The sequence below is a fragment of the Dermacentor variabilis genome, chromosome 1, assembly GCF_050947875.1.
Source record: "Dermacentor variabilis isolate Ectoservices chromosome 1, ASM5094787v1, whole genome shotgun sequence".
NCBI lineage: Eukaryota > Metazoa > Arthropoda > Arachnida > Ixodida > Ixodidae > Dermacentor > Dermacentor variabilis.
In genome coordinates this window covers 199,614,728-199,629,382 of record NC_134568.1, presented here as the reverse complement: position 1 = coordinate 199,629,382, position 14,655 = coordinate 199,614,728, and the positions used below count along the sequence as shown (strand labels likewise).

The window sequence follows — 14,655 nt, the reverse complement described above, 5'->3', positions numbered from 1 at the left end:
ATAACCAGGGCTGGCTCATGCAACTGAACAAACCCTAGCTAACACAATATTTTTTTGTTGCATGTGCATGAGAGCCTCCAAAAGGTGCAAAGCACTTGAGACAGATATTGCAGTGTTTGCTACACTTTTTCCTTGTGTGTGTTGTAAGAATGGAGAACTTGAACTGCACCTATGTTTTTAGATTTCAAATACTGTGATTACTTGTGCTATGTAGCATAATTTGCTGTAGTATCTTTCATTGTTATGTCTTGTAAGAGATATGTACGTCACTGACGAGATGAGTGTCTGTAGAAATGTTATGGTGTTTAGTGATGTAATAAATATCAGTGGATGAAACTAAGTGATCTTGCTTGAGAAGATTTCTTCTTTGTTTGTGAAGCAGCTTTTCAACATAGCTCTGTTTGTTCTGTTCCTGGGTGTCTGCATAAAATATGTGCCATTGGATATTTGCATTTAGTGTGTTGCAATTGTGTTACTGTTGTCCAAATGAGTTCTCTGAAAACCTGTTAAGTGGTGGTAAACCTTCCTAAACTAGGACTCATCTTTCATTGACAATGAAGCATCCCTTCCGAGGATCCGCTTTGAGTTTCCTTTGTAAAATTGAGCTACAGTCGCATGAATAGAGGACCATTTCCTAACATAACAGTTTAATGCTTGCTAGTTAGGGTACTTTTTTACAAATATTCGTGTATGGTAGACTAATAACATTAGTGTTATATGCGCAAATTCTTGAGTTGTGTTATTTACAAGTGTTGTGGTTTCTAAGTACAACCTTGCGATACAATGTAGAGGAAGTTTTCTTTAATAGCACTCCATATGGTCGTGCAGGCTTTGGTTGCTTTCTAACTAAGCCTGTTCATAAAGGCATGGTTCTCCTGTTTGCAACGACCTTGAAAATTAAGATTGCGGTGTGGCCTTAGAAGTATGAACCTTGTACTTGCAGTTTGATGTTTTTTTGGACTGTGCTCATTGGGCAAGCTCACAACTGCGATTATGCTCATTGATCTTGCTAGAAGCTTATAGCTGCGAAGGTACAAAACCATTTGCAAGTCTCCAAATACATTTGGCCTGTGACCTATAATTATTACAAACTAGCAGATTATTAATCAGGACTGACCTGAGCTTTCTTAAACATTCTAAATAATTGTACGAAAATTTCAGAGGTTGAAGTGCTCACAGTTGTCTTTCCCCTTTTTGTATTTTCATTTCCCTTTCATTCTTGTCATAATTGCCATAACATAACATTTCAATAAAAATATCAAAACCAATGCTCATGTGCTTTAGGGCATTTGTTTGCCCACTGGAGTTAATGGAGAGAGGTGCAATTGTGTAGGACCATTTTCTGCACAACTTGTGAGGCAGACCTGCCATGGTGTTGTGCTACTAAGCCTGAGGGCATGGGATCAAATCCCGGCCATGGAGGCCGCATTTGATGAGGGTGAACTGTAAAAATATCCATGCACTGTGCATTGTCTGCATGTTAAAGAACCCCAAGTGGTCAAAAGGGATCCAGAGTCTCTCACTACGGTGTGCCTCATAATCAAATAATGGTTTTGGCACATAAACCCTAAGAAATTAATTAATTTTATTTGTGAGGCAGGTGCTTTAATTAGTGCTAAGGGAACTCTTCATGCCAGTCTGCCATATAAAAGAAGCACTAATACAAAAAAGTGCACCCTATAAGTCGCAGTGCATTATAAAAGCACTGACACAAAATTTTCAAAGTTGAAATATTCATGTTGCCCAGTTCCTGTGTAGGCATGGGCACCTGAGACCAGTTTTCAATGGTGGTTAGGTATTCAAATTACACGTTGCAGTACGAAATGTTGCAATCAACATGCCATGAAGTGAGGCTTTGAAATATTGCTTTGCACGCTATAGTTGAGCTTCACGACATTTTCTAAGTGCTGCTTTTGTCATAAGCTGGCAGGGGACAGCAGATTGTTGGGAGTCCCATCCCAAATAGTCTATTTATGCCATTAGCCAACATAAGGAGGAATCCAAGCCAAGCCGAAGGCAGCCCTATAATGTGGTTGTAATTGCAAAGTTTCTCACTGTAACACCTAAAGGGAAATCTGGTGCCACCGTCTATGGGAGCTTCCTAAGGGGCGCTGTGCCATCATGGGAATGATGGTACATGTGTCTGCGAGGCTTGTGTTGGCTGTTGTTGTAAGAGGCTTCGTCTAAAACGTGGATGTGGCTACACAAATAACACATTCTTCAAGTAAAATCTTAAAATGTTTCCATTCACGTATACGACATCTTCCAGTGAAGTTTACTCACCTACAATGCATAACCAAGCAAAGAAAAGCAAGAAAAGACGACAAACTGTTCCAAAGCGAGCACGAATCTTGTTGTCTGTCCTCCAACTTTAGCGGCCCGCTGATACTTTTTACATTTCATATAATTGTACATGCAATAACAAGTTTTCATAGTTAAACAGAACATGTTTATGTGTAATAATAAAGCTAAAACAGCTTTTTACGTGCTGTTTTAGTAGAAAATTAATCTTTGTGACAGACGGAATGGTGCTTGCCTGGCTCTCCAAGAACGATGCCTATCCGAAGTCGCAATATACCGGCATTCCCATGCATACCACAGCGCAGCAGCACCAGATTTCCCTCTAGGTAATGTAGTGAGAAACTCTATGGTTATAATCACTGTATTGTGTACTGCAAGCATCTTGCTCACATTTGACTTTTATCTCTAAATCATTGGAAGTGGGTAGAGTATAAACTGGCTTTTTTTTTTTCAACCCACTTCTAAAATTATGTTCAGAGCATAGAACCCATAGAATGTAGTACAGGGAATCTGAATTTGAATTTTTGTAAACAAATTAAGTATAAAATTGTCTGTAGTGACTTTTTAAACTTCCTTGATACTTATTTGAAAGGCCCCAGACTAGTCCTTAAAAATTTTGGCTCTGGCTCTACATTAGAAGTTGTAAAGAACTGTTTAAGGAGTGTTCTACTGCAAAAATATTTAGTAGAGAATTTCTTGTAATAGTGGAAGTACAAACAAGTGAAAGATTAGAGTTTCAAGCTGCCTTCCCCACAACATAGGCTCTCTCTCTCCTTGATGTGACTGTTGTTGCAAGCAACATTCCTTCCCTGCCTTCTCCTGATGTGCTGCAGTTTTTTGTCAGTACTTCTTTAAAAGGACCCTGTTACTTTCCATGGTAGTCAGCATCTATGGCGCTCTACTGCTGAGCACAAGATTGCAGGATTGATTCCTTGCCGTGGTATCTGCATTGAGACGAGCGACTACTGATAAGCTGAGATTTGGCAGCCAGCACATGTACTGTTTAGGAACTGCCTTGATCGGTAATGAAAGGAGAGGAATTTGATAACTCATTTGGTTTCATATCTGGGAAACTTGAGAACTGGATGTGTCACAAAAAGAGAAAAAAGGAAAAAGGGGGAACCAAGTGATAAGTCCACACAACCGAAGTTGGAAAAAAAGAAAACAGATTACTGTATTACTTGCTATTTTCTGCATACAAATAAAGAGCAGAGATTTCTGGTCTGAAGTAATTCTACAGCTATATAGATTCCATAAACTTTGTTTTATTGTATCAAGGGTCATTACTGCAAGTTTAGTAAATACTTAAGTAATGTATCCTGTACTAAAGCAGTTCAAAACATTCTTATTCCTGGGTGTACTTGTTAAGTGTCACTAATGTGGACTATATTGCTTGTCGGTGTGCAATATCGTTGGTTGAGTTATTGTATTATGGCATTCTAGATGTTTTGCTTATCATGTAGCATTTTTGCCTATTGTTCATTGCAAGAAAAGCAATGTTCTTTGCTGATACTAGTAATGTTTGAAAGGTGCATCACACCATGGGTTATGTCAAAATATTTTCTGTTTGAGAGGCTATTGGTGATTTCACAAATAAACACTGTTATTTGGTTTCTAGGCTCGTGGTCAAAGACTTCACAACCAAACACCTTGATGGCCTCAGCAGGTGATCCTCCATCCAGAGTAGGACCTCAACAGGTGGTCTTTGAGATTGTGTCTGCCAAAACAGTCGTTGAAGGACGTAAGAAGTTTGTGGTGGGTATACCATTGTATTGTTGTTATGCTTTCATTTTACAGCGAAGCTCTGTATGGCTTGCCAATTCGTTCGTCCATCTGTCTGTCCATCCGTCCGTTGGTCACCTGTATGCCAAAAACTCCTCTGGCGCAACTCCATGTGCATGCGCGAAAAAAAGAGAGAAAGAGAAATGCGCGATTAGCCAACACCACCTAAATAGCACAAGGTCTGTTTACTCCAATCCATGACGTCACGCTACCTGGCCCAAAATTTCCATTTACAAGGCTGGCGTGATGAAATCGGTGATGTCAAATTCACTGTTGCCTACTCAGTAGCATCCTAATTCAATTCTATGGCAGTCAGGCCAGGTAACATGATGTCGTGGATCGGGAGTGAAAACGCCTTGTGCTGCTATCTAGATGGTGTTGGATTGGTGTTGGATTAGCTGCGCCAGTAGTGACGTCGTTGGTCTCCGTTGCAGCTGAGTGCATATGCAACAGTTTCTCTCCAGCACCATAATGGTAGGCCAAGCGTCATATGTACTTCTGAGGAGCAGGCAGCTTTCGATCAGCAATGCTGCGAGCAGTAGCGGGAGCAAGCTCGTCTACGCCATGCCGATGCTGCAGCTCTGGCTCAATAACAGGCTTGTGCAGCTGAGCGCAAGCAGCAACTGCATACTGAACCGTTTTTTAATGCGCCATTGGTGTTAACCTAGTGATAAACACCAGGGCTGCACGTTTCAGCTTTGCTGGTTAACCATCTGTACGGAGTGCTTGGGTGGTGATCTTTAAATTTGTTTATCCATCACTGTGGCTATAAAACTACAATAACATTTCATTCAATATGCAACAGTACATAACCAAAACACATACTTGGTCAGTATGTTGTTATTTAGATTTTTTATACATAGTAGCACATGTGGATACAACACAGCAGATAAAGATGTGCTGTGAAACTGTGTTTATGGCTATTAAATCTTGAAGGATTTATATTAACGCTGTTGCACAAATAGGTCCCTTAACTTTGTTAGTAGCAGTATAGTTTCGTGTATTGTCAGAACTATGCCAATGACACAAGAACTTACAGGAACTTTCTTTACATGTTCATGCCAAGCCACTTACGCATGTCACGCTCTAAATTTATGGTTGTTTGTTTTCACATTTCGTGTTCTTAAAAGTTGGGTGTGATTGGGTGATATCTTTTTTGCTGATAATTAAGAAGCTATTTAGCATTTCTTTCACATTATAGTACATTGAGATACAATGCAGCAAAAAGTAGTGCTTTGAAAATATTGTGAGTGCAACACATGCCTGACTTTCATGTTCATCACCTCGGCATGTCATCCATTGTACATCTTTCTGATTTGTATATATCATCAGCTGCAAAGCTTCATCCTTGTGTGGCAGCATGGGCTTGGCTGGAATAAAGCAGTTCCTTATAAGTGGTGAAAGGTGCTTTTCGTTCCCCAAGACCTCTCGCACGTCCTCACTGGAGCTTCGCTGGGGTCACCGCATAATACCACCGGCCATGCTCGCTGACCAGCAAATGCAGGCACATCCAATGCCGCCGCTCCACTGCAGCCTTCGCCATCCTGACCAACAACAACCACCAGCGTGGCCCACAAGTCTTCGCTGGTCTACAAGGGATGATGTTGAGGACTGTCTTCGAAACTACAACTTCGTAAGCAACTTCAACAATTGGGACAGTTCACAGAAGTTGCGGAATGGCCCGTTCTGCCTGTCTGTTGCCACGAAAACCTGGTTGTGGAACCATGTGCCGGATCTTCCTGACTGGGTGACATTCATGCTACAGTTTTGACAGATTTTCGGCACTCCTGCTGTTCCCGCTAAGGTCGCCAAGAAGAAGCTCCGTGAGCACATCCACTTTCCTGGGGAATCGTAGACCTCATACATTAAGGATGTGCTTGCATTGTGCAGGCGTGTGAATGCCACTATGTCCCGGAGCGACTAAATACGCCACATCATTAAAGGAATAAACACCGTCGCCTTCAGCGCCCCCGCTGCGCAAAATCCTGCTGTCATCCAGGATCTGATCACTGCCAGCGGCTTGAGAAATTCCAGTCCCTTCAGCTATACACCGATACCTTGGACATTCGTCTTTCTTCGTCCATGGACTTGCGCATGCTGATCTGTGACATTGTTTGTTAAGAGCTTCATAAGTGGAGCCCTTCCTACGCTCCACAAAATACCGTCCCTTCTTCACGGACCGACTTGCGCGACATTATTAGGCAAGAGATCAGATCCACTTTGCGTCTACCGTGCTTTAATGGCCCCTGCGCTCATCAGGTACCAAAGTATGCTGACGTTGCGGCGTACTCTTCAGCCTGTACGGCCCCTCTGCCTACAGCAGGAGACCATGCTTCAGTGGCTTCATTGTCACCATCAATGCGTGTACAGCGTTACTACTCCGCTCCGTGTCTTGCCTAACTTATTTGCTATTACTGTGGCTATCAAGGGCACGTCTCCTAGTTTTGTTGAAGGCATCAACAGGATGAGCAACATAGCTATGCTCCTGAGGAACGTACAGGCGTACGTCCAGCAATGGGCTATCAGCGCACGTCATTACTGCGCTACCTACCACCGGCCACCTTCTCCTCCGTAGCCTACTCGTATACCTATGAATTCTCGTGACTCTTGCCGCAGGTTTCCTTCTCCACATTATCGTTCAGTCTCGCATGTCCAGCCTGCTTTTCACGTCACGAACGCATGCTCGGAAAACTCCCCGTTGCAGTTTTAGGAGGGAAAACTGCATCCAGTGGACAGCCTACAATTCCTCCAGAGCGACCACTCAACTTGTTGTCAGTGTTTGTAAAAGGTGTACGTGTCAAAGCTCTCGTTGACAGAGGCCCTGTCATTTCAATTATTTGTGCCAACTTTTAGTCCTGCCTCCAAAAAGTGACAACGCCTTACTCTGGCCCTTCTCTCCATGGAGTGACCAATGCTATTATTCGTTCAATCGCACAATGTATTGTTCATGTCTCCATAGATGGAATTCATCACCACATTGCTTTTGCAGTCTTTCTGGAGTGTATCCACGAACTCATTTTCGGGTGGGACTTCTTATCTTCTGCGTCCGCTTCTATTGTCATCAGCGCCTCATACAACTGGATGCCACCGGCTATTCTCTTCCTAACCATGAAGAATGCATTCGCCTCATCACCTCCTCAGATTAGGTTCTTTGGCCATGTAGAGAAGAGATAAGTGTCAACTCGTGGATGGCGATGTACTCATTCTACCCTACAGCTAGACCCTATCTCGAGGGATTCTGATTCACTTCTCTCAGGGGTCTGCATTGCTTACTGCCTTAAATCAAACTCCCGAACCCCACCTGTTGTCCTGTGGATCAACTGTCACTTGTGCATTTGACACTGATCCAGTTGCAATTGTTGCTCTTTCAAGAGTGCCACCAGAGTAAAGATCGCTGCCAAGCAACGCCTCTTCCACACCATTGTAGGCAACCATAAGCCCTGAGCTGCCCCCTGCCCATAGTCAAGGTCTCCTCACCCTATTGAACAAACACCGTTCCTTGTTTGACGTCAATTCGCCGTTCCTCAGTATGACTACCACCACTACTCACTGCATACAGACTGACAGCTCCCGCATTGTTCATTGGCGCCCATATCACATGCCTCTTACAGAGCGCAGAATCATGGAGGAAAACGTATCGGATATGCTTCAATGAAATATCATATGTCCTTCCTCGAGTCCCTAGTCCTCCCCAGTTCTAGAGCAGAAGAAAAATGGTTCAGTGCGTTTTTGCATCGATTACCATGCGCTGAACAAAATCACTCACAATTATGTTTATCCCTTGCCATGGATAGACAATGCACAAGATAAGTTACATGGCGCCGAATATTTTTCTAGCCTTGATCTTAGATCAGGCTACTGGCAAATACCGATGTCAGAGTCCAACAAGGAAAAAACGGCGTTAGCCACCCCAGGTTGGCTCTACTAGTTTATTGGGATGCCTTTTGGACTGCAATGCACTTGCCACCTTTGAACATATGATTGATAATGTCTTTCATGGTTTGAAATGGAAGGCCTGTCTGTGCTATCTTGATCACATTGTAGTGTTTTCAACCACATTCTCACAACATTTGCATCATCTTGAAGAAGTTCTTGCCTGTCTGGCTTACAGTTCAATGCGAAAAAATACTTTTGCTGGCAAGACCATCAAGGTTCTGGGGCACTTGGTCAGCAAAGGGGGTATTGGAACATACCCTGAGAAGCTTGCCGCCATCCTCGAATTTCACTGTCCGCTGCGTCAAAAAGACCTGCGCAGTTTTCTTGTACTTGCTTCTTACTTCCAGCACTTCATACGCAACTTCACTGTGCTTGCATCCCTGCTCCATCAACTCCTCGAAATTAATGTGCTCTTTGTTTGGTCTGACAAATGTGAACATGCTTTCCTGGCTTTGAAACATGCCCTGACGTCGAACCCGTTTCTGTGCCACTTTGATTCGAGTGCGCCCACCATCCTTCACATTGACGCTAGCACTCATGGTCTCGGTGCCGTTCTACTGCAACGTGACAACACCTTCTGCAAACGAGTAATTGCTTATGGTAGTCGTACTTTAACTGGTGCAGAGAAGAATTAAACCATAACTGAGCAGAAGTGCCTTGCTGTTGTTTGGGCAGCGAAAGAATTTACCCCACATTGCCACGGTTGCCATTTTACTGTCGTTAGCGACCATATTTCACTGTGCTGGCTCGCTTTCATCTCTAAAGAACTTATCGGGTCGCCTTGGTCGCTGGGTGCTTCGCTCACAGGAGTACGATTGCGATGTCACCTGCAGGTCTAGCAAAAAGCATCGGGACACCGATGCTCTGTCTCGCTACCCTCCACTGAATCATGATGACTCACCATCGACTCTTCATACTAGCGTACATCCCGAGTCCTCTTCATCGGCTTTAACCATCGTAACGCTACATTGGCAAAGACCTGACAGCCCATCTGCCCTTGTGTTCCAGCAACGTGTCGACCCATACTGCTGAACTATTCTAAAACGCATGGAAAGTTCATCTTCACCTCTGAACGCCTGACTTCATAAAAAATTTAATCAATTCAAGCTGCACGGTGGGACTTTACATAGTTACGTTTATCACGTTGATGGCAACAAATGGGTGTTATCACACCGCATTCTCTGCAATGTGAAGTGCTGGAAGCCTTTCATGAACATCCGACGGCCGGTCATCTAGGTTACTACAAGATTTGCGACAAAATACGAAGTCGCTGCTTCTAGCCTGGCCTCTCTTAGGCCGTCGCGAAGTACATCGCATCCTGTGTAAATTGTCAAAGCTGCAAAAGACCAGCAACAGCTCCTTCTGGCTTTTTGCAATGTCTTTCTTGTCTTGCTTTGCCTTTCCAGGTTGTTGGAATAGGCTTGTACGGCCCTCTTCCCACGACTTCAAATGGCAACCGTTGAATTGTGATGGCCATTGACCATCTAACATGCTACGTGGAGACAGCCTCTCTACAATCGGGGACTGCTGCTGAAGTTGCCTATTTCTTTTTACGCAACATTTTTTTACACTATGAAGCTTCGTGCGTCTCCTCGGCGACCACGGCAAAGTCTTCCTCTCTAATACTTAGCAAAGTTCTGCACGCCTCAAACACCATTCGCAAGATGACTTCAAGTTGCCATCCGTAGACAAGCGGCTTGACGGAGCGTATTCATCGTACCCTCTCAGACATGATTGCAGTGTACATCCGCCCCAACCACACGAACTGGGATGCAATCCTGCCGTTCGTGACATTCGCTTATAACACGGCTATGCTACGTACCACCGGCTTTTGGCCCTTTTTCCTCGTCTATGGCCGTTCGCCAAGTTTCATTCTGGATGCATGTTTCCTTTTGAATTTTGTACCCCCAGCAGCTGCTTTCTCAGAACAATTTTTGTCTTGCCTCATGAACTGCCGTCACCCTGCCCTCATTAACGCCGGCATCTCCCAGGACACTTGGAAGACTCTCTATGACTCGACTCGCCATGCTGCAACTTTTTCTCCTGGTGACAAAGTTCTTCTTTCAACTCCTGTGGGTGTTCCCGGCCTATGCGAAAAGTTTCTCACTCGATTTATTGGACCTTACATGGTTATTGACCCAATATCCCCTGTTAATTACCACTTCTTGCCCCTTAGGACGCCATCTGATCACCGTTGCTGCGGGACAGAGATAGTGCATGTCTCTCGTTTGAAAGCATGTACTTGTTGCATTTTATAATACTTTCACGGGGCCAGGCAGCTGCTTCCACAATGAAAGGAAATTAGTGTGAGCGCAACACATACCTGACTTTGATCTTCATCACCTCTACATATCATCATCCATTGTACATCTTCCTCATTTGTATATACAGTCGAACCCGGATATATAGAACCCGCATATTTAGAATTATTGGCTATATTGAACACACAGATTACCTCCTTAAAAATACTATGTAAAAGTATAGGACAATTGTGTAGTATATCGAATTCCATTTTCGTCGGACATTCGATATATCGAACGCCGCACTGTGCCGCACCCCTGGAAGGTGCGCTTTTCCCAAAGACATTCGTGTCCTGTCCTCAGGGGAAAATATTTCCGCAGAGTCAGTCAGCAGGCTCCTCCTATGCGCATGCGCGGCCGTCGCCTAGCGATGGAGACGCAGAGCCTTTCCCCCGTTCTTGCGCCCCACCGGCGCGAGCTCTCTCGCTCCTCCTCTAGCGCCGGCGTGTGCATTGGGCAACAGCATTGGAGCTCAGCGAAGAGAGTGCGCGGCATGGAGACGCGGCGACGTTTCCAAGCCACGCTTCCTGGGAAAAGGGAGAGAGAGAGAGAGAGTGAGGGGTCGGCACGGTCGCTCGTGGGCCAGGGGAGACAAGAGAGCCAGAGAGGGCTCAAAAAACGAACACAGCGCCTTCGACGGCATATTCCGCTGATCTTTTTCCCTGCTCTCTTCTTTCTTTTCCCTTTGTCGTTCCTTTGCAGCCCTGTTGACTGCCACTCGAACAGGCTTCCCTCGGACTGCTCCATCTGCGCATCGCGCGTTTTGTTGTGCATACCTCTTGTTTCAACGTGCCTTGTGTAGCGTGTGTGATTGCAGTCATCTGGTGAGCTATGGCATCCGCGGACATAAAAAAGAGGAAGAATCTGGACTTTGCAAGAAAGCTTGAAGTAATCCGGCGTGTCGAGAATGAAGAAAAGAAGTCCTCCGTGGCAGACGCATTCGGCATTCCGCGGAGTACTTTAAGTACGTCGTTAAAAAACAAGCAGGGCATCAAGCTTAAAGCAGGTGAGGAAAGTCGCTCGGGAGCGTGTCGTGTGCGCCCTGCTGCTTTTGACAAAGTGGAGAAGGCACTCTATACGTGGTTTCTTGAAATCTGAGTGAAAAATATTCCCGTGGATTGCCCGATGTTAATCGAAAAGGCCAAATGGTTTGCTACGGCTCTTGGCGAAGAGAACTTTTGCGGTGGCACTGGATGGCTGTAACGGTTTAAAAACCGCCACGGCATTGTAGGAAAGGCCATTTCAAGCGAAAGTGGGGCTGTCAGCAGCCAGGAGATGCAGCAGTGGCTTTCTGAGGAGTGGCCGAAGATCACTGAGAAGTTTTCGCCTGCAGAAATCTTCAATGCAGACGAAACTGATCTCTTTTGGCAAATGTTGCCAAATAAGACACTCGCTCTTCATGGAACCTCATGCCACGGCGGTAAAATGAGCAAAGTGTGTGTGTCGGTGCTGCTTGCAGCCAACATGGACGGCTCGTGCAAGCTACGGCCATTCGTGATCGGGAAGAGCAAGTCACCGCACTGCTTCAAGAACTGCAAACAGCTTCCCGTCCGCTACGGCTGTAATAGGAAGGCCTGGATGACACGTCAACTTTTTGTTGAATGGCTGCAGGCTTAGGATGCTGAGTTGGGCAAGTCGGGCCGCCGAGTTTGCCTTCTGGTAGACAACTGTTCGGCCCATTAAACGACTTGCAAGCTGCAGCACATCGAATTTAAGTTTCTCCCGCCAAACACCACAGTGAGACTGCAGCCCCTCGACCAGGGTGTCATAAAGGCATTTAAGGTAGGCTATCGGAAGCGACTTATTCAACGGCTCCTCATAAACCTCCGCATGAGAACCGACCTCAAGATTGACCTGCTCGGCGCGATCCAGATGATTACCGGCGATTGGGGCGACGTGAAGCAGGCCACAGTAGCCAACTGTTTCAGCAAGGCAGGCCTTGAAGTGGCCGGAGATGAATGTCCGGAAGCTTTAGATGACGACGAGTGCTTGGAGGACGCATTCCGCGACTTGTCCAATTTTCCTGGCGCCGTCCCATCGGAAGTTACTGTTGATGACTTCATTAACGCTGACAGCGAAGTTCAAGCGGTAGCCGACCTCGCTGATGAGGACATTGTGGCCGGAATAGCTGGCGTTCAAGACGGCGATTCCAGCGACGACGAGGGCAACTGTGTTTTCGAAGAAACGCGTCCGTGCACAGCCACTGAACTGGCGTCAGCGTTCAGCCTGATTCGGCGCTGTTGCGGCGAAATGAAAGGCACTGGGCTCTCGCACCTGGACAGTCTCGAGAAGATTGAGACTAGTGTTTTAAACTTCATTTCCCAGAGGAAAAAGCAGCCCAAAATTAGTGATTTTTTTTTCTGTGAAATAAAGTGCTTTCATATTGTGTGCACATGCTATGTGATTCGCGGCTGTTCCAATCGGTAAGCCACAATTTTTTATGATTGCGAGTGCTTTTTTGGCCTATATCTGTATATCGAATTTTCGCTATATCGAACTATTTTCCGATCCCCGTCGAATTCGATATATCACGGTTCGACTGTATCATCATCAGCAGCAAAGCTTCATCTTCGTGTGGCAGCACGAGCATGGCTGGAATAAAGTGGTTCCTTGTAATATTTTTTGGGCTATCCATTCTTTAAGAATATATCTTATTGCACTTGCACAAATAGGTACCCCGGCTATGTCACTAGCAGTATAAACCTTGTGTTGAGAATTATGCTGCTGACAACAATTTCAGGAAGGGCTCTTTGTTTTCATGATCCATTTTTTCAGAGTTGGGCATGATTAGGTGATATCTTTTGTGCTAGTAATTAAGAGATCAGATTTATTTTTGAATAACTCATTCTAAAACTAATGTTTATGACAAATATTTTTACCCATGAAACTAGCAAACAGTAAGCATACATCTTTTACCAGGCATAATGTAGTTTGCTTTCACAAACACATTATAAAAAGGTTCCCCCAGGAGAGGGTTCTTCCACGGAGTTCTTTTTGCGTAGGTAAATGATGCAAGTTGTGGAAGTTCTCACTAATTCTCACTAACCTATTTTAATGCGATAGCATTAAGGAGCCCGTGTTGCAGAAAATCCGGCGTCCCTCGACGGCGGCCAACATCTGGCATCAGACATCGCATCAGCAAAAAGATTTTCGAACCACACATACCCAGGCCGTTCATGTGATGCAAGGAATTCACTGAACTAATTGAATTTCTCAAGCTAAAGTATGTGGAAAAATCGTAAACTATGACTTACGCTCAACCTACAGACATGATAGCTCTCTGATTGCAATTTGAATATACGAGAAAACATAATTTTGTTGTGCGAAAACTTAAACAAACCCCTTTTCCAGTGTTTCTACAATGCACAGACTGTAGACGGCATCTGCCATTTGCGCACGCGAGCGTGTAAATATCTTGGAGTCCAAGGAGCAGCGCACCTGCTTCCTTGAAAGACTTCCAGATGGCGCTCGCCTCCGCCGCATCGCGGCCCCTGCAAGAGGCCGCGTTTCGACCAGAAAGCCCGCCTTTGTGCATAGTGTTCACCACAAGTGTTTCCCAGTAAACATTACGGTTACATACACTGCAGTTTCATGGAAGTGTGAGAAGCAGTCAGTGATCTTTTAATGCTATCGCGTTCCACTCTTAAAGGCGAAGCTTAAGCGTCCTCCAAATTTTTTGGAAGAGGGTTCAGAATTGTCCAAGGCTTGGAGATCTTGTTGACATGAATTTAGGGTAGATTATTCATTGATGCCTGTGCTGTTCACCTAGCACATTTCTTTACAAAGTGGCAGCCACCTATCCGACAGACAGGGGCGTAGCCAGGGGGGGAGGGCTTATGGGGCTTCAGCCCCCCCCCCCCCCCGAAATTTTTTCGCACTGTCCATGCACCGCCCACTAAAATCCCCGGTGCCGGAAATCATTCTGAATTTTGTCTAGAATGTCTTTTTCATGCTTGAAAAGACATTTCACCGCGATCATTGCGAAGTCAGGCTGGATTTCACGGCAACGCCTATGCACCGGGAGTCACATAACGCAAAGATACCCATCCGAGCACAAAGATTCAAGGGCATTTTGATGGCGAACGGGCTCGCCGCAGCATCTCGCGGAGGCCGCGGCTTCTACAGAGCGCATGGATGTCAATTTTGAAATTTACGGGTATAAAGTTTTCATAAACTTTTGGTGTAAAAGGTGCATTGACATTTCCAAAGTTGTTCTTTAGATTTTCAATTGCGGAACTTTATGGGTTTAATGTCCCTATAAATATTGGGCACCAAGGGTGCATTGACTTTTCTAAAATTTTACAATGGACCATACATCGAGACAAGCCAAATCAAC

At 45.0% G+C, this 14,655-nt stretch overlaps 1 protein-coding gene across 4 annotated transcripts in view; it reads left to right on the top strand.

Moving 5' to 3' along the window:
- Nucleotides 1-14,655, top strand: part of Snx21 (Sorting nexin 21) — a 45,696-nt gene that overhangs the window by 2,263 nt on the left and 28,778 nt on the right. For 3 of the 4 annotated variants that reach the window (XR_012830236.1, XM_075703178.1, XM_075703168.1), the window contains exon 2: nucleotides 3,920-4,056. Coding sequence is in view for 3 of the 4 variants with exons in the window: in XM_075703168.1 (XP_075559283.1) it covers nucleotides 3,920-4,056 (137 nt within the window). In the remaining variant the exon portion in view is untranslated. Of the gene's footprint in view, nucleotides 1-2,520; nucleotides 2,628-3,919; nucleotides 4,057-14,655 lie in introns of all 4 variants that reach the window. The other variant, XM_075703173.1, reaches the window with a different exon arrangement.